Source organism: Mustelus asterias, unplaced genomic scaffold (assembly GCF_964213995.1).
Source record: "Mustelus asterias unplaced genomic scaffold, sMusAst1.hap1.1 HAP1_SCAFFOLD_100, whole genome shotgun sequence".
Lineage (NCBI taxonomy): Eukaryota > Metazoa > Chordata > Chondrichthyes > Carcharhiniformes > Triakidae > Mustelus > Mustelus asterias.
This window is the reverse complement of record NW_027590147.1, coordinates 602,712-621,687: the sequence shown is the minus strand read 5'-3', so window position 1 is coordinate 621,687 and position 18,976 is coordinate 602,712. Positions and strand designations below refer to the sequence as shown.

The 18,976-nt window shown below is 45.3% G+C and overlaps 2 protein-coding genes across 2 annotated transcripts in view; one reads left to right on the top strand and one right to left on the bottom strand.

Annotated features, from left to right (window-relative positions):
* LOC144484313 (uncharacterized) overlaps positions 1–18,976 on the top strand; it is an 87,763-nt gene that overhangs the window by 59,403 nt on the left and 9,384 nt on the right. The window lies entirely within an intron of this gene.
* Positions 10,298–18,902, bottom strand: LOC144484342 (uncharacterized). Its single transcript, XM_078202880.1, has 2 exons — positions 18,823–18,902; positions 10,298–12,063 (listed from the first exon to the last, which is right to left on the bottom strand). Exons 1-2 carry the CDS (start codon positions 18,900–18,902, stop codon positions 11,154–11,156), a joined length of 990 nt encoding a protein of 329 aa, XP_078059006.1. The 3' UTR covers positions 10,298–11,153.

Below are 18,976 nucleotides of genomic sequence, written 5' to 3'. Positions count from 1 at the left end.
GTCTTTCCAGTCACACTGATGTTTCAAATCATTTGAAACCCCATTTGGAATATTGTGAGCAGTTTTGGTCCCCATATCTAAGGACGGATGTGCTGGCTTTGGAAAAGGTCCAGAGGAGGTTCACAAGAATGATCCCTGGAATGACGAGCTTAGAATAGAATAGAATAGAATCCCGAAAGTACAGAAAGAGGCCATTTGGCCCATCGAGTCTGCACCGACCACAATCCCACCCAGGCCCTTCCCCCATATCCCTACATATTTTACCCACTAATCCCTCTAACCTACACGTCCCGGGACACTAAGGGGCAATTTTTTAGCATGGCCAATCAACCTAACCCGCACATCTTTGGACTGTGGGAGGAAACCGGAGCACCCGGAGGAAACCCACACAGACACGAGGAGAATGTGCAAACTCCACACAGACAGTGACCCAAGCCGGGAATCGAACCCAATTCCCTGGAGCTGTGAAGCAGCAGTGCTAACCACTGTGCTACCGTGCCGCCCCAAAGCTTGTCCTATGAGGAACAGTTGAGGACTCTGGGTCTGTACTCGTTGGAGTTTAGAAGGATGAGCGGGGATCTTAATGAAAGTTACAGGATATTGCGAGGCCTGGATAGAGTGGACGTGGAGAGGATGTTTCCATTAGTAGGAAGAACTCGAACTAGAGGGCACAACCTCAGACGAAAGGGACAATCCTTCAAAACAGAGATGAGGAGGAATTTCATCAGCCAGAAAGTGGTGAATCTGTGGAACTCTTTGCCGCAGAAGGCTGTGGAGGCCAGGTCATTGAGTGTCTTTAAGACAGAGATAAATAGATTCTTGATTAATAAGGGGATCAGGGGTGATGGGAAAAAGGCAGGAGAATGGGGATGAGAAAAATATCAGCCATGATTGAATGGCGGAGCAGACTCGATGGGCCAAGTGGCCTAATTCTGCTCCTGTGTCTTATGGTCTAAACCGACAGAACAGAGAAACATTTCTCCTTCTAGATTCAAAGCCGATGATATTCTGGTCGCAAGGAATCAAGTGACTGTCAGATCTGTACGTGAAGTTGGAGATTTCTGTCTGTAAATCCTCGCCTTCTAATATCCTGTAAAAGGTGTTTACAACAGACATCACAGTCAGTACAAGATAGAAATTCAGAACAAACAATTTTAGTTTCGATGGAACATTATTTCCTCTCTTATTCCCCAAAAGCTGTAAATCTGAATCCTTTTTATTTATTAGTGGGAGAAGTTGGTTTACATTAGCATTGCAATGAAGTTACTGTGAAAGTCCCTGAGTTGTCACACTCCGGCACTTGTTTGGCCATGCCAAATTCTCCTTCAGTGTAACCAATGTGCCTAACCAACACGTCTTTCGGACTGTGGGAGGTGACCGGTGGAAATCCATGCAAGCACGGGGAAAACATGCAGAGTCCGCAGACTCAGTGATCCAAGCTGGGAATTGAACCCTGGTCCCTGGCGCTGTGAGGCAGCAGTGCTTTCCGCGGTGCTGCCCTTTACCCAATACTCCCTCCATTCTCATTCTGTTGTATCTAATATTCACCCTCCCAATTCTCCTGAAGGTGCTGATTGACAGATCCATGCTCACTGCTTCCTGCCCTGTTGTGAGACTTCTTACTGTGTCCTGCCTCATTATTTTGTAAATTGAGTTTGTGTCTTTGTGCCCTGTTTGTGAACTGAAATCCCACTAACCTGATGAATGAGCAGCACTTCGAAAGCTAGTGGCTTTTGCTACCAGGTAAACCTGTTAGACTTTAACCGAGTGTTGTGAAACTTCTTACTGTGTTTACCCCAGTCCAATGCCTCCACATCCTGCCTTCGACACACACAGCTGGAAATCTCCACGCAGGCTGCCAGACAGATATATGTCTATCTGACTGGACTAACAATGTGTGGAATGTACAGACTGGGGGAACAATGGGTGGGGGCGGGGCTCCCGGGTCCGTGCGCCTGAACCTGGAGACGTCACTGCGGAGCAGAGTGATTGCTATTGGGTGATTCAGGCAGGGCTCCATTGTGCCGTCACAATGACTCAGAGGGGCGTTCCCAGCACACACTGTCCCATTGGCAGCAATATCACTGGTTACAGAAGCAGCACACTGCGGATTGGACACCAGCTCAGCACGGCTGGCGGTCAAAGCCCCGCCCACCCTCACGTGGGCTCGGGTTCCGCCCCCTTATTGTCTACATGCGGCAGATTGACCAATGGTAACGCTTGGAGGACCGGATGGGCGATGGTCCTCCAGCCAATCAGAGTCCTGGCCCTGTGTCAATGGCCACGCGGAACTTCCTGTGGACATGAATGTGGGGGTTCGATCAGTAAGTTTGCTGATGGTCCAAAAATTGGTGATGTGGTAAATAGCGAGGAGGAAAGCCTTAGATTACAGGATGATGTGGGCGGGCTGGTTAGATGGGCAGAACAGTGGCAAATGTAATTTAACCCTGAAATGTCTGAGGTGATGCATTTTGGAAGGACTAACAAGGCAAGGGAACAGATAATGAACAATAGGACGCCAGGAGTACAGAAGACCAGAGGGACCTTGGGGTGCATGTCCATAGGACCCTGAACACAGCAGGACAGATTGATAAACTGGTTAAGAAGGGATATGGGATACTTGTCTTTTTTAGCCAAAGCATCAAATATACAGCAGGCAGGTTATGACTGAGTGTATAAAATGCTCGAGTACTGTCTGCAGTTTGGGTCGCCACACTTTAGGAAGGATGTGATTGCACTGGAGAAGGTGCAGAGGACATTCACCAGGATGCTGCCTGGGCTGGAACGTGTCAGTCATGAAGAGAGGCTGGTTAGGCTCGAATTGGTCTCTCTAAAGCAGAGAAGGCTGAGGGGGAGCCTGATTGAGATGTACAAAAATATGAACCCTCAGTTCACTGACCTTTAGTAGCTGGGTCAATATCCAGGGACATAGATTTAAGGTGAGGGGCAGGAAATTTAGAGGGGATTTGAGGGAAAAGATTTTCACCCAGAGGGTGGTGGGAATCGGGAACTCACTGCTTGAAAGGGTGGGAGAGGTGGGAACACTCAACATTAAGAAGCATTTAGATAAGTACTTGAAGACCCATAACATATAAGGCTGCTACTGACCAAGTGGTGAAAGGTGGGCTTAGAACAGATCGGTGCTTGAGAGCTGGCACAAATACGATGGGTCAAAGGGCCTCTTGCTGTGCTTTAAAACTCTGAGGATAGAATTATGACAGTGTGGTTACGTGATAAATATTGGATGGTTCTATAATAAAGTACATTTATTATTATTTCTTGTCTTGTAATATAGTACTGTAGCTATGTTATATATTTCCAGTCAGAGCCATTATAGCACAGGGGGAGTCCATTGGACAATTCGAGGCCCTGCTGACTCTCTGTCGAGCAATTCTGTCAGTCTGGAGAGGGTCCCATTCTGTAATCCTGCAGCACCCATCCAATCTCATTTAGAAATTACTGACCATCTCTGCTTGACTACCCTCACAGGCAGCAAGTTCAGGAGCATGACTAATCACAACCCCCTGTATCTTAACCAACTTACAGGTTTAGGGGAATGAGTGGGGAAAGAATGTTCTATAGAAACTAGAATTATCTGTTCTGAATTTTGATCCTGTAGTGACTGTGATGTCTGCTGCAAACTCCGTTTATAGGATATCAGAAGGTTAGGATCCATTGACAGAATCCCAAACCATACGCCATGTCAAGATCTGACAGTCGCTCAATTCATCTGGACCTGAATACCATCGGCCTTTGCATCTAGAAGGAGAAATGTTTCTCTATTCTGTCTGCTTCAGAAGGCGTAAAACGTCAGTGTGACTGGAAAAGCAGCAACGCACACACACCCGAGTGAGAGTGTTCCAGTGCACTGACTGTGGAAAGAGCTTTAACCAGTTACACAGCCTGAAAATACATCACAGCTTTCACAGTGGGCAGAGACTGTACCTGTGTTCTGTGTGAGATTTAACTGATTGTTTAACCTGGAGAGTCACAAGGACACCCGCACCATGGAGAAACCGTGGAAATGTGGGGACTGTGGGAAGGGATTCAGATTCCCATCTCGGCTGGAAATTCATCGACGTATTCACACTGAGGAGTGGCCATTCACCTGCTCTGTGTGTGGCATGGGATTCACTTATTTCTCCAAGCTGTTGAACCACAAAGTCACTCACACCAATGAGAGACCCTTTAAATGCTCCGACTGTGGGAGCAGCTTCAAAAGGTCGCAGGAACTGCTGAGACACAAGCGAATTCACACTGAGGAGAAACCGTTCAGCTGCTCTCACTGCTCAAAGAGATTTAGATCAACATCCAACCTGCAGGAACACCAGCGAGTTCACACCAGTGAGTTCACACCAGTGAGAGACCCTTTAAATGCTCTGACTGTGGGAGTGAATTCAAAAGGTCTCAGGATCTGAGGGACCACCAGCACATTCACACCGAGGAGAGACCGTTCAGCTGCTCTCACTGCACAAAGAGGTTTCGAACGTCATCCCACCTGCAGAGACACCAGCGAGTTCACACTGGGGAGAAACCATTCACCTGCTCTGTGTGTGGGAAAGGATTCACTGATTCATTCAACCTGCGGGAACACCAGCGAACTCACATTGGGGAGAGGCCATTTATCTGCTGTGTGTGTGGAAAGGGATTCACCCGGGCATCCAGCCTGCTGACACACCAGCGGGTTCACACCGGGGAGGGGCTGTTTACCTGCTCTCACTGTGGGAAGGGATTCACTCAGTTATCCAGACTGCAGGTACACGTTCGAGTTCACACTGGGGAGAGACCATTCACCTGCTCTGTATGTGGAAAGGGATTCACTCAGTCAACATCCCTGCAGAGACACCAGCGAATTCACAAGTGATGACAGGGGTTGGATTCTGCTGTTATTGCTGCTGTTAATCACATCCAGGACTGAACCATGTTCATTCTGACAGTGGGGGAAGTGGGAGGGTCGGAGGGTTTCTTTCTGCTGGACTGGCCGGTCTCACGACTTTGCTTCCAATGGGCTGATGCTCTTTGAGCCTGGGAGAGCACATTTCCACTGAAATGATCCACAAAAGCTGATGAAGGACATTTATTTTATCCTGGATAGTAAATAGTGTTTTTCCTACCACTACAGGTAGATCAAAAATAAATACAGAAAGAACTGGAAAAACACAGCCGGTCTGGCAGCATCTGTGGAGAGAGAAACAGAGTTAATGTTTCACGTCCAATGTAACTCTATCTCCGAACGAAAGAGAGGGAGAAATGTGATGGGTTTGATGCTGCTGAGAAAGGGGGGAGGGTCAGGTAGAACAAAAGGGAAAGTCAGGGATTGGTTAGAGGGCGGGTGAGATTAAATGACAAAAATATCCCGGAACCCAAGGCAAAGGGAGAGGTAATGGTTGTGGTAAAGAAACAAAGCATTGGTCCAGAGTAAGTGTTAATGGCAGAATAAAGGACAGCTCTGTCTGGAAGCAAAAAACATGAAAACAAGATACAGACTGGCACTCGGCAAAATACAACAAATCAAATTGGAGGAGAGAGTTCAGGGTGTGAAGTTGTTGAACTCAATGTTGAGTCCAGAAGGCTGTAAAGTGCCTCATCGGAAGATGAGGGGCTGTTTGTCCAGCTTGTGTTGGGCTTCTCCGGAACATTGCAGCAGGTCGAGGACAGAAATGTGAGCGTGAGAGCAAGGTGGTGAATTCTAATGGCAAGCAAGCGGAAGGTCAGGGTCATGCTTGTGGACTGAGCGAAGGTGTTCCACAAAGAGGGCAGGGAACAGGCTACAGATGAATTCAAGAGAAACCATTTGTGTCCAGAACATTGTGAAGATCCTTTTACTCTGGTTGTCTTTGATCCTCAAGTCATTTTCTGTTTGTTTTAACCATGTTCTGTTTCATTAATAGACTTTTATCAGTAAAAATATTTGATTTTTCTGGACTTTTCCTGATGAGATTGATGCACTTTAGGGAAAGTGGGTGAGAGGTGTGGGCAGGTTCTTTAACAGAAAGTGAGTCCCTCTAAGGTAATTGGCAAAGGAGCCAGAGGGGGAGATGAGATTTTATTTTTTGACACAGTGAGTTGTTCTGATCTGCCTGAAAGCAGATTCAATAGTTTCCAAAGGGTAAAGACTTGAGTGGGAAGAATTTGGGGAAAGAACAGTGCAGTTGGATGAATCAGAGAGTTCTTTCAAAGAGATAGCAGGAGGACGATGGGCTGAATGGACTCCTCCTGCAGCCTGTCAATCTCATCCAGCTTTTGTGCGTGTTAAAAGGGGCAGATTTCATTGCAGCCTCTTCCCTGTATATGTATTCAAAGAGACGAGTTTCTCTTTAGCTCTGAGTGACCGATATAACAATTGGTTGGAGGCCCATTTCTCACTCAGTCCTCCAGCACCTTCCTGTCTCTCGATTACTGCAACATACATTGCAGTTTTCCAACTGGGGCGCAGGCCTCATTATTCTCAGCTAAATTCAGCCCTCAGCTCCGTCGCCTGGCTGTCATTGACACAAGCAATAGAGAGACAGAAAGGTGCCCCAGGCTCAAATGGGAAGTCAAAACACAGGGCTTTGAATGAATTATTAGGATCTCTGTAATGATCAATAATTTAAAGAAATGAATTCTAAACTCAATGAGTAAATCAAAGAATCACATGACAAAACTTCAAGTTTTATGACTTCTACTCCAACAAACTGGAAGCAACAATGACTAAACACTTTTTTGTCGGGAACATAACCCTTAAACTGTAAAATTGAACTTTGTCCTTTTACTCTTAACACCATCAAATGTCGCACTCAATGGTTATATTTTATTCCATCTTGGAATGTTGACACTCAATTCTCCAAGAATGAGTCCAAGGTGATTTTTCACTCCCCAAGAGTTTATTTCCATTGTTTTCCTTTTCCAGTCGGGCAACCTTTTAATCCCAGAACTGTCCTTCACAGTGATGGTTCTCCTGGACATTTTCCCACTAACACAAGCAAGGCGAATCTTCCAGCCTTGTTTCACAATTCTCAGAAATCTGTGACCAACATTCGACATCGGAGCAGAAGTTGGCCATTTGGCCCTTTGAGTCTGCTCCAACATTTATTTACATCATGGCTGATCTGTTTGTGTTGTGTTGTGGGAAATTTACCACTTCGGAGTCAGACTTGGAGGTTCAACAAAACAGTTTTATTTCGGACAAAGCTTTGGGAGAAAGCACTGGTACTCCACAGTACTTGGCAGCGACCTTCTCAACTACACAATGGTAGTTGAGCATCTTTGTACCTTTTAGACAATAGACAGTACAGACATTAGCCGTTAACACATCGTTACAAGTTGGGTTGGCAGATACGGACATCGACAATTAACACATCGTTCCAAGCAGACAGGTACAGACATGGACAGTTAACACATCATTATACATAGAATGGATACATTTATGCAGTTATGTCCTCTATCAATGACTGGTTTTGATATATACATTTATGTATTTATGTCTCCATCAGTGGATGATCTCGTTACATTTATGTCCCCATCAGTGGCGGATCTTATTATCAAACTCATTGTTCTGGGTCTGCTCTTATCTCAAGTCTTAAAGTGCCCCAGGTCTGACCAGCTTCCTGCAGCAATTCAGATACTGCAGGTTTTAACTCTTTGTGTAACTGTCTGTGCCCAAAGCCAGTGCCTTTTAATGTCCCTTCCCAGAGTCCATTTTGTGTGCCAGGTAACCATTTTGTGTCCATCATTTTAATTTCACCAGAACAGTTGCGTTCCACATTCTCGTTCCACATCCGATATTTTTGATGCCCTTATCCAACAACAGTTGGTATGAAGGCAAAATTCTGCTGTTGTTGGAATCTGAAACAAAAACAGAAAATGCTGGACAATCTCAGCAAGTCTGAAATCATCTGTAAAGAGAGAATAGAGGCAACATTTTGAGTCAGGATTACTCTTTGTCAGAGGTGAAGACAAGGAAAATTGGACAAACTTTATCCTGTGAGGGTCAAGAATTGGGAAGCAATCTATTAAACCTCCTCTGAACCACTCTGAATGCATTTGTATCATTTCTTAAACAGGAGACAAAGCTGCACCCAGTGTTCAAGATGCAGTTTCAGCAACGCCCTGTATAACTGAAGCAGAACATCTTTACTGCTGTGGTCAATTTCTCTCATAATAAAGGATTGCATTCCATTTGTAAGAACTTTGATTTATTTGAACTAAGATTTATGGGGGTTCTCTTGTTTACAAAAACCTCCCTCATCGTAAATCACACCAGGTTCCAGTGTCTTAACCATGTGGCTAGACAGAACAATTTAAATGGTGAATTCAGAAAGTTAATTAACCATTAAAAATGTAACAAGTCAGAACGATAAAAGGCAAAGTATCGATTAACAGTTAATAGAGAAAGCTTAACATTAACAATTGAACAGACTTCTCTCCATCCCTCTCAGACCAGGACATGAAGTGATGGCTCTGAAAATGTGGATAACTTGTAAAACCAATAGCTCTCCACACCTCTCTGTAAACATCTCTCCCTCCACCTCTCTCTACCAAATTGCCTTCTCAAGACCACTTTCTTATACTTTAAAAATGTCAAAAGCCCATCTTAGCCAATTCCCATAAATCTTCAATTATAAACTAAAATAGACACGAGTTTTCAGATGATTTGAAAAGAAATGAACTGTCTGCTGAAAGGGTTAACTTTTCTACAGAACCTGAAGGGATGGGGAGTGAGCAGAAAAAAATTGGCCCACAATAATCCCACTTTACGCAAGTATAAAAATCAAAACAAACTCGATTGTAAACTTCAGCTCTTAATTTTTTTGTTATATTCCACAACCTAATTATTTTTATTTGATCAGTTTTGTTAGGGATGGGTAACTTCTGTTCTTTATTAACTGCTTCACTCATTTTGTTGATTCTCCATGAACTCGGAGAATCAGAACCCAGACTTTATCATCCTTATCCTTTTTCTCCCTTTGCCACCAATCACTCTGTTTTGAGGGAGGGTCGTGGGGATTCCAATCAGAATGAATCAATTTATCATAAAAGTGAAAAACTGCGGATTCTGGAATCTGAAACAAAAACAGAAAATGCTGGAAGATCTCAGCAGGTCTGACAGTATCTGTGGAGAGAGAATAGAACCAATGTTTCAAGTATGGATGACCCTTTATAAGAGCTGTTATGAAGTGTCATCCAGACTCGAAACGTTGGCTCTATTCTCTAATAATTTTATCGATAAGTTCCTTGTTCTTAGTTTCCAAATAGCAGGTAAGAGACCTGTCCGGTCCCCACTCGAGCTCTGATTTTTTCACTGGCCATGCTTGGGTCAGTTTATAACCATTAGAATCTACTCTCAGAGATCTGCTTTTCAGTCCAGTGCTATTTGGAGTATACCGTTACTGCACCGACTAACGGGTCACATGTCCCTCACAGTTCTTATCACAAATTTGGGATAAAATAATTTAAACAATGCCTGAGAACGCTTTTTAACTTCTTAACCAACTATCTGCCACTGTTTGTTGATTGGTCAGACCTCCTGTTCACAGATTCAGGTATCTCAGCCGCTGAACACCAGCCAGTCCTGGAATAAGTTTAATTCTAACTCATTCTGAGTAAATATTCTCACCAGGTCCTCTGTCGGGGCCCTGCTGAGCAGCTTTAATGGTCCGTGATTGCAGAAACTGAGCAGTCACAGGAATGTGGTCAAGATAGTCCAGTCCCATAATGCCTCACATTCAAGAACAAAGAACAATACAGCACAGGAACAGGCCCTTCGGCCCTCCAAGCCCGCGCCGCTCCCTGGTCCAAACTAGACCATCCTTTTGTATCCCTCCATTCCCACTCCGTTCATATGGCTGTCTAGATAAGTCTTAAACGTTCCCAGTGTGTCCGCCTCCACCACCTTGCCTGGCAGCGCATTCCAGGCCCCCACCACCCTATGTGTAAAATATGTCCTTCTGATATCTGTGTTAAACCTCACCCCCTTCACCTTGAACCTATGACCCCTCGTGAACGTCACCACCGACCTGGGGAAAAGCTTCCCACCGTTCACCCTATCTATGCCTTTCATAATTTTATACACCTCTATTAAGTCTCCCCTCATCCTCCGTCTTTCCAGGGAGAACAACCCCAGTTTACCCAATCTCTCCTCATAACTAAGCCCCTCCATACCAGGCAACATCCTGGTAAACCTCCTCTGTACTCTCTCCAAAGCCTCCATGTCCTTCTGCAGTCCTTCAATTATAACAGAATACGTGGCTGTATGTAGCTGCCTCGGCCGTGGTCAACCCCAACACTGCCTTCTTGAACTGTTACAATGTCTCAGGTGTCAGTACACCCACAGTGCTGTTAGGGAGGGAGAATGTAGGTGGATACCAGATTGATATATTCCATTCAACCACACCCAAGGTGAGTTATTCCAATCCCTTTATTGTCCAGGACAATATATTCACAATATCTTTAAAACAGATATGAAACATTCCCTTTTGGTTTCAGGTATTAACATATTTCTGTTAGTTTGTTCTTTATTGTCAATGTCAGGCTGGGGTTGTTTCCCTTGGAGCAAAGGAGGTTGAGGTGAGATTTGATAGAGGTGGACAAGATTCTGACAGGTTTAGATAAGGTGGACAAAGAAAAGCTGATCCCATTAGCTGATGGGACAAGTACGAGGGGGACACAGATTAAAAGTTTCAGGTCAGAGATGTAGGGAGGGATGTGAGGAAGAATATTTTGATGCAGTGAATGGTAATGACCTGGAACTCGCTGCCTACGAGGGTGGAGGAAGTGGAGACAATAAACAATTACAAAGGAAATTGGATGGGCATCTGGGGGAGATTCAAACAGAAATGCTGACTAAATATCTCTGAATTTCCTCACACCCTGTCACTCTGTGATCCTTGTGAAATTTAAAACAAGGTATTCGCAACAAGACTCAAAGAGCATCAGCTCACTGGAGGCAAAGTTGTGAGACCGGCCAGAAAGAAACCCTCCGACCCTCCCCATTGACTAACTGTGAGAATGAACAAAATGCAGTCCTGGATGTAACTGAGAGCAGAAACAATAACAGCAGAATCCAACCCCTGTGAACTTGTTGGTGCCTCAGCAGCTGTGATGAAATTCTGAACCCTTTTTATACACTGAGCAGGTGAACAGTTTCTCCCCAGTGTAACCTCACTGATGTCTCAGCAGGTGGGATAACTGAGTGAATTCCTTCCCACACTGAGAGCAGGTGAATGGTCTCTCCCCATGTGAATTTGCTGGTGTCTCTGCAGGTTGGACAACTGACTGAAACCCTTCCTACACTGAGAGCAGGTAAATGGCCTCTCCCCAGTGTGAACTTGCTGGTGTCTCTGCAGGTGGGATGACTGAGTGAATCTCTTCCCACACTGAGAGCAGGTGAACGGCCTCTCTCCAGTGTGAACTCGCTGGTGTTTCTGCTGGGTGGATAACTGACTGAAACCCTTCCCACACTGAGAGCAGGTAAATGGTCTCTCCCCAGTGTGAACTCGATGGTGTCTCCGCAGGTCGGATGACCGAATGAATCTCTTCCCACACTGAGAGCAGGTGAACAGCCTTTCCCCAGTGTGAACTCGCTGGTGTGTCCGCAGCTCGGATGACCGAGTGAATCTCTTCCCACACTGAGAGCAGGTGAACGGTCTCTCCCCAGTGTGAACTCGCTGGTGTCTCTGTAGGTCGGGTGACCGAGTGAATCCCTTCCCACACTGAGAGCAGGTGAATGGCCTCTCCCCGGTGTGAACGTGCTGATGTGTCCGCAGGTCGGATGACCGAGTGAATCTCTTCCCACAACGAGAGCAGATGAATGGCCTCTCCCCAGTATGAATTCGCATGTGTGTCCATAGATTGGATAACTGGTTGAATCCCTTCCTACACCGAGAGCAGATAAACAGCCTCTCCCCAGTGTGAATTCGCTGGTGTCTCTGCAAAGTGGATAACACAGTGAATCCCTTTCCACACTGAGAGCAGGTGAATGGTCTCTCTCCAGTGTGAACTCGCTTGTGTGACTGCAGGCTGGGCAACAGAGCGAATCCCTCCCCACACTGAGAGCAGATGAATGGCCTCTCTCCAGTGTGGCTGCGCCGATGAGCATCCAGCAGAGAGGGGGCTCTGTATCTCTTCCCACAGTCCGCACATTTCCATGGTTTCTCCATGGTGCAGGTGTCCTTGCCTCTCTCTTGGGTGGCCAATCAGTTGAAGCCTTGTCCACACACAGAACACGTGTACAGTGTCTCCCCGCTGTGAATGGTGTGATATTTATTCAGGCTGTGTAACTGGTTAAAGCTCTTTAGTCAGTGCACTGGAACACTCTCACTCGGGTGTGGCAGGGTGTTGCTGCTTTTCCACTCACTGATGGCCGAAGTCTTTTCAAATCCAAGTGGAAGCTTTAATCTGAAGCTCAGTGGCCAACTTCCGCATTGAGACGTCACAATGGAGCGCTGCCTGAGTCAGCCAATAGGAATTACTCGGCTCCGCAGTGACGTGTGGGGGTTCCATGGCGCAGGCCCGGCTCGCGGACCCGGGAGCCCCGCCCCCACCCATTGTTCCCCTCCCCCTGCACCTCCTCCACCCACGGTTTCCAGGCAACCGGCTGGCGGCTCCGGCCAGAGCGAGAAGCCGCTCGGTGATCTCCCCCTCCCCCCTCTCTCTGCGGCGGCTGCTGCTCCAAAAAGAGATCGAGAGCGGACCGCTGGCGGCAGCCGCACTGCGCCTGCTCCGGACAGCTCGGCTCAGCAGCGCTCTCTGCGCCTGCTCCGGACAGCTCGGCTCAGCAGCGCTCTCTGCGCCTGCTCCGGACAGCTGGGCTCAGCAGCGCTCTCTGCGCCTGCTCCGGACAGCTCAACTCAGCAGCGCTCTCTGCGCCTGCTCCGGACAGCTCGGCTCAGCAGCACTCTCTGCGCCTGCGTGCTGGGCTGCCAGCTGAGGGAGTGGGGGAGGGGACTTTGCAAAATCTCTTCCCATCATTTTCTTCCAAGTCCCGCAGTTTGATTTGAAACAGAACAGCTTCTGTTTGTAGCTTCACCACAGACTCAAACTTCACACACAGACTCAAACTTCACACACAGACTCAAACTTCACACACAGACTCAAACTTCACCACAGACTCAAACTTCACCAGACTCAAACTTCACCACAGACTCAAACTTCACACACAGACTCAAACTTCACACACAGACTCAAACTTCAGACACAGACTCAAACTTCAGACACAGACTCAAACTTCACACACAGACTCAAACTTCACACACAGACTCAAACTTCACCACAGACTCAAACTTCACACACAGACTCAAACTTCACACACAGACTCAAACTTCACCACAGACTCAAACTTCACCACAGACTCAAACTTCACCACAGACTCAAACTTCACCACAGACTCAAACTTCACCACAGACTCAAACTTCACCACAGACTCAAACTTCACACACAGACTCAAACTTCACACACAGACTCAAACTTCACCACAGACTCAAACTTCACCACAGACTCAAACTTCACCACAGACTCAAACTTCACACACAGACTCAAACTTCACCACAGACTCAAACTTCACCACAGACTCAAACTTCACCACAGACTCAAACTTCACCACAGACTCAAACTTCACACACAGACTCAAACTTCACCACAGACTCAAACTTCACCACAGACTCAAACTTCACCACAGACTCAAACTTCACCACAGACTCAAACTTCACCACAGACTCAAACTTCACACACAGACTCAAACTTCACACACAGACTCAAACTTCACACACAGACTCAAACTTCACACACAGACTCCAACTTCACACACAGACTCAAACTTCACCACAGACTCAAACTTCACCACAGACTCAAACTTCACCACAGACTCAAACTTCACACAGACTCCAACTTCACCACAGACTCAAACTTCACACACAGACTCAAACTTCACACACAGACTCAAACTTCACACACAGACTCAAACTTCACACACAGACTCCAACTTCACACACAGACTCCAACTTCACCACAGACTCAAACTTCACCACAGACTCAAACTTCACCACAGACTCAAACTTCACCACAGACTCAAACTTCACCACAGACTCAAACTTCACACACAGACTCAAACTTCACACACAGACTCAAACTTCACACACAGACTCAAACTTCACACACAGACTCAAACTTCACCACAGACTCAAACTTCACCACAGACTCAAACTTCACCACAGACTCAAACTTCACCACAGACTCAAACTTCACACAGACTCCAACTTCACACACAGACTCCAACTTCACCACAGACAAACTTCACCACAGACTCAAACTTCACCACAGACTCCAACTTCACACACAGACTCAAACTTCACCACAGACTCAAACTTCACACAGACTCCAACTTCACACACAGACTCCAACTTCACCACAGACAAACTTCACCACAGACTCAAACTTCACCACAGACTCCAACTTCACACACAGACTCAAACTTCACCACAGACTCAAACTTCACACACAGACTCAAACTTCACCACAGACTCAAACTTCACCACACACTCAAACTTCACCACAGACTCAAACGTCACACACAGACTCAAACTTCACACACAGACTCAAACTTCACACACAGACTCAAACTTCATCCTCTGGACAACATCTGTGAGGAAAACACTTTCTTTCTCCCCCTGGGAAATACAGAGACAGAGAAATTCTCTGGAACTGGAATTAGAGCCAAATATACTGAGGGGGGAAATGTTTGTGATTTTGTGGAACCTGTTTTTATTGTCTGAGCTTTTTAAAGTGTAATTTATCCTGTGATGTTAATTTTAGATTAATTTTTAAAAGTAACATTTTTAAAAAATGAAACATTGTCTTTATTTTATTCCATTGTGATTTGTGGGAATTTATTTATTATAAGGTGACCATGAGGATCGCAACAACATTGATATGTCTGGTGTTGTTATATGGTGCATATGATGTAGAGATGCTGGTGTTGGACTGGGGTGGGCCCAGTAAGAAGTCTCACAACACCTGGTTAAAGTCCAACAGGTTTATTTGGAATCACGAGCTATCAGAGCGCTGCTCCTTCTCACCTGATGAAGGGGCAGTGCTCTGAAAGCTTGTGATTCCAAATAAACCTGTTGGACTTTAACCTGGTGTTGTGAGACTTCTTACTATATGGTGCATATTAGGTACATTATTTATGGATTTTGTTTAATTCCAGAATCGTATTGTAACTACTCTGTATATTTTCCAGTCAAAGAGTCAGCAGAGCACAAGATAAATCAATTCAGCAGCTTGAGTCCGTGCCAAGTCTCTGTCGGGGAATCCACTCAGTGCCATTTTTCCTCCATATCCCTGTTCCCCAGTACGTTTAATTCCTTCAAGTGCCCGACCAATTTTATTTTGAAATCACTGGTCGTCTCCACTTCCACCACTCTCATCGTCAGTGAGTTCCAGAACATGATTGCTTGCTCCCCAAGTCAAGTTCTTCCGCACCCATCTGTATCTCTAATCATGTAATAGAGTTCTGAATATTGCATACATTTTTAGTTCACTAAATATGCAATTTTTTTATATGCTTAGACACAAGCCTGTGTGAAGATTTCAGGAATATGTGTCCTGTACATGAAACAGTCAGCACGGATCTGTCGATTAGGATGAATCAGCACCCTCAGGACAATGTCTATTTCAGGTCCAGCAAAGTGAGACTGGAGGGAGAGTGTTTGGGATGGAGATTTACAAATTTTCAAGAATGAGAGGAAAGAATGTTCCACAGAAACGAGAATTGTCTGTTCTGAGTTTTTATCCTGTACTGACAGCATTGATTTTTGTGAATTTCTTTCACAGGCTATTAGAAGGGGAGAATTTACAGACACAAATCTCAACAAACATGACGTTAGGATCTGACAGAGTCACCCAATTATTCAGGATCTGAATACCATTGGCATTTGAAACTAGAATGGAAAATGTTTGTTCCTTCAAACTGTTTAAACATCAGTGTGACTGGAAAATCATTGAGACACATTCACTCGAGTGAGAGTATTCCAGTGAACTGACTGTGGAAAGAGCTTTAACCAGTTACACAGCCTGGAAAAGATCGAAGGATTCACAGTGAGGAGAGACCATGTACGTGTTATCTATGGGATCAAACCTTCATCTGAACCTGAAGATGTACAAAGACACTCAGACCATAGAAATGTAGGGACTGTGGGAAGGGATTCAATTGTCCCTCGAAGCTGGAATCCCTTCGATGCAGCCACACTGTGGAGACACCGTTCACCTGCTCTGAGTTTGGAAGGGGATTTTGTGATTCATCCACCCTGAGGAATCACCAGCGACTTCACATCAGGGAGAGGCCATTCACCTGCTCTGAGTGTGGGAAGAAATTCAGCGATTCGTCTGCCCTGCTGACACACCAGCGGGTTCACAATGGGGAGAGACCATTCACCTGTTGTGTGTGTGGAAAGGGATTCACTCAGTCATCTACCCTGCAGAACCACCAGCGATTTCACACGGGTGAGGGACTGTCCCCCTGCTCAGAGCGTGGGAAGGGATTCACTCACTCATCCCTCCCGCTGACACACCAACGCATTCACGCTGGGCCGAGGCCATTCATCTGCTCCGAGTGTGGGAAGGGATTCACTCAATTATCGAGTCTGCTGAGACACAAACGATTACACACTGGGGAAAGGCCATTCATCTGATGTGTGTGTGGGAAGTGACTCAGTCAATCATCCAGTCTGCTGGAATACTGAGGCTCCGACCCCAATAAGAAACCTGTTCAATGCTCTGACTGTGGGAGCTGCTTTAAAACCTGAGCCTACCTGAGGGTCGACCAGCACATTCACACTGAGGAGACCCCGTTCAGGCACTCTCACTGTGCAAAGAGGGTTAGAACATCATCTGACCTACTGAAACATCAGGGAATTCACACTGGGGAGAGACCCTGATAATTCCCACTCACTTTCAGCGATTTCTCATAAAACCTACCAGATTGGAAGCTTCTGCCTGAAATTTTATTTTCCCTCAGTTTCCAAACTGAGACCATTCACCTGCTCAGTGTGTGGGAAAGGATTCACTTGTTCACCCAAGCTGCTGAGACACCATGGCAGTCACACCCATTAGTGATCTTTCGGATGCTCTGACTGTGGCTGTTAATTATATCAATAGAGGTTAAGTTTATTCAGATGGAGGGCACTGATTAGATAGTTATAATGAGCAGGTAAAAAGTGAGACTCACTAATATAGCTTGGAGTCAGAGTTGAACCTGTAATGTTTGATTCTGTGAACAAATCTAGACCAAATAAAGATTGACTCCACCCCAAGGCTGTCAGGATTACAACATGGTAACAGAAAATGCTTGTCTAATGGTGAAGGTTGGAAACTAAAAGAAAGTATATTTCAGACGGAAGCTTCCAATCCCAGCAGCTTTTGTGAGAAATGACTGAAAGGCAGTGGGAATTGTCAGGGTCTGATTACCTGCTGATGCTCTCGGAGTCTGAACCATACAACCAGTGGAAGAATGAAGTGGCGATGTGGACACGGGTTACATCCCGATCAAGGAGGAAACAAGATCTGGCCTTGGCATTGTCACTTCCTAACACAAGGAAAATCAGCAACAAAGCATTTTCTGATCAGCCAAACTGCAAGTTGATACCTGCACTGGCACGGATGATTCATGTAAAGAATTCACTTCAGGTGGTTGAAGGGTAGAATCCCTGTCAATTGGTCTATGGGAGAAATCCCTAATTCCCCTCTGTGCCGGGCGATCGCCCTCCTGCTTTAAAGGGATACAATTAGTTCCACTTTCAGTCATCAATTATCTGATTGTTCCATGAAAAGAATTGCTCGAAGCAACAAATTATTGGAGAAACCAGAAGAGGGTTTCTTCATGTGTAACGTTTGGACTGAAGAAGAAAAAACATCTTTTCCTTCGATTTGTTTTGAAACACTGTTTGTGTGAATCTTTGCGATCCCGGTCAGGACTGTTAACGTTTGCAGAGAAATTCGAACACCCAGTGATTAACTGAAAGAATTACATCACAAGATTCCACATTGTTAAACAAAAACAAACTTTACTGTATGTTTAAATAAAATTTAAAAAGACAACACTACAAATTGAATACTACACTCAATGAAGATTTATGATATAAACCTAGTTCTATTTTTTTACCTCACCCCAAGAGTTTCTTTATACTCAGCATACTGTCCACTTCACAGTCACAAGTCCAGCTTGGTAACAGCACACTGCTGGGTTCCATGTCCAGGAATCTCAGTCCACTGAAGATGGAAATTACTGCTTGCAGTCTTTTCTGAAAGTTTTCTTTTTACAATAATTATAGTCCAAAGTTCCTCCTGCAAAAGGAGAGTCTTCATTGCTGTTCACTTGTGAATTTTCAAGTTCTATTTTGAAAACAGTCTGTACAGAGTTCACATTTTGAAATTTATTTTCTTTCACGTTTGCAGTTCCTCCATTGTTTAAATCCAGAGAGAAAATTCCACTCAATTCCACATTGAAACTGTCTTCTTCTTGCTCTGTTGTAGCTGCAGCTTCATTTTTAATTTCATTTCCCAGACTCAAACATTCTGGATTCTCTTTTGGAGAGAGCAAGGTCAAAATAGCTTCTGTTTGTGTCAACAACTCCTTCCTTCACTGGTCAAAATCTTCTTCTGCCATTTTAAGAATGTTGTTAAAATGCATTTTATTTTCTGGCAAAACTGTTTGATGTTCCTGTTTGGAAAATCTGGGATCTTGGGCTTCAGAAATTGAGGAATTGTAACAAAAGCAGGGAGGTTATTCTGATAGTTTCTAAAGCTCTGGTGAGGCCACAACAGAACACTGAGCCCAGCTCAGGTTACTGCTCTTTAGAAAGGTTGGGAGGCTCCAGCAGAAAGAAACCCTCCAACCCTCCCATTTCACCAACTATCAGAATGAACATGGTTGAGTCCTGGTTATGATTAACATGATGTGGAGATGCCGGCATTGGACTGGGGTAAGCACAGTGAGAAGTCT